This window comes from Mus pahari, chromosome 5 (genome assembly GCF_900095145.1).
Source record: "Mus pahari chromosome 5, PAHARI_EIJ_v1.1, whole genome shotgun sequence".
NCBI lineage: Eukaryota > Metazoa > Chordata > Mammalia > Rodentia > Muridae > Mus > Mus pahari.
The window spans coordinates 124,537,939-124,539,505 of NC_034594.1; the positions used below are offsets into that span (position 1 = coordinate 124,537,939).

At 39.8% G+C, this 1,567-nt stretch overlaps 1 protein-coding gene across 1 annotated transcript in view; it reads right to left on the bottom strand.

Annotated features, from left to right (window-relative positions):
* Positions 1-6: 6 nt before the first annotated feature.
* Rnf2 (ring finger protein 2) overlaps positions 7-1,567 on the bottom strand; it is a 29,243-nt gene continuing 27,682 nt past the window's right edge. The window contains exons 7-8 of the mRNA XM_029538695.1: positions 421-592; positions 7-187 (exon numbers count right to left, since the gene is read on the bottom strand). Of these exons, the coding sequence (XP_029394555.1) occupies positions 86-187; positions 421-592 (274 nt within the window). The 3' untranslated portion in view covers positions 7-85. The remainder of the gene's footprint in view (positions 188-420; positions 593-1,567) is intronic.

Here is a 1,567-nt window from a genome sequence, read left to right on the forward strand (position 1 = left end):
TCCATAAAAGTAACAATGGTACATATCTTTAATATTAAAGGAATAGACTATAAAAAGTTCAGTCTTAGAATTGACTTTTAAAAGCTCATTTGTGCTCCTTGGTGGGTGCATAATAAAGTTCCATGGGTTTGTTCACTTTCCAGTATTTCTCACTGACCAATTCCAAAGAAAAGGAGCCATTTAAAACCTAAAACAAAAAGAGAGGCAAGATTATGAAAATGCATGGGGCTCAGTAACAGTGAGACTAAATAAACAAAAGGCCACGGGATCTCGTGCACAGCAGGATAAAGGGCATCGTAGAGTCATTAATCTGCTGCTTTGCTTCTAGGGCCTCAGGGTTCCTGCTCCTACCAGACCCACCGAGACCACTACTTGCTACTTATTAGCCAAGGAGCTCAACAGGCACTGACAAATACTCACAGTGAACTGGCCACTGGCTGTGGCTATGTAAATGGTGTACTGTTTCTCACTGGCTGTATCCAGGTTCATCTGGTTTGATTCTCCTTTGCTTCGAAGTTCTTCTAAAGCTAACCTCACAGCCAGATACTTGGATAAGTGATCAACAGTGGCATTGCCTGAAGTCTTTATGTATCTAAAAGAACAACACATCGAACATTTCATTTGTAGAGTATATGAAGTTCCTAAATCATGGAGCCAAAAAGCTATGTAAAACATGTATGTTCCAATTATTGAAAATAAATAGAAATTAACTGCTCTATAATAAGCAAAGGCAGGTCATGAAAATTCACATTCTATAATACATGGTACAAAGCAACAACAACAAAAAAATAATCAATAAACAATGTACTTAAAAAAATAGCAAATCTTTCAACCTTAATTACTAGAAAAATTACTGCAAAGAGAGGAATATTAAGAATAAGAGCAAAATGTTTGTCTTAAGAAATAATGTTTCTGCTGGGCATGGTGGCTCATGCCTTTAATCCCTGTACCGGAGAAGCAGAGTTCAAAGCCAGCCTAGTCTATAGAGTGAGTTCCAGGACAGCCAGCACCTCACAAAGAAACCTGTCTTGAAAAGCACCCCCCTACACCCCCAAGGAAGAATTAACATTTCTGGTTTTGAAAACTGAAGCTGAACAGAGAAGTACTAATCTTAGGATTTTTGTAAACATGGTAGACTACTCAATCACTCATTCAACAAATATGAGATGTTTAGCTGCACTCCTGACAGGCACAACATGACAGGTGTGGAAGTTAACCTTGCCAGTATGAAATTCAGAGCGTCTTCTGGATTAAGTTTTTCTTTATTACCTATGAGGTTTGCTCCTTTGTGAAGAGCAACTTTTCATTGAAAGAATATAAAGAGGGAGGGGGGAAGGAAGGAGGGGGGAAGGAGAGGGGGGAGGGGGTGAGAGGACTGGGGGAGAGAATGAAAATTGGTGGGCTGCTTGTGGACGTTGTACATCGTGGTGCGGAGCCTAGTGCGCACCACGATGTACAACGTCCACAAGCAGATAAGAAAAGAGGGGAAGCTTTGAACATATCTTGTACTTTTCATCAAGGCTAAAGTGCAAAATATCTCCATAATCTCTGGTATTTTAATAGAGAA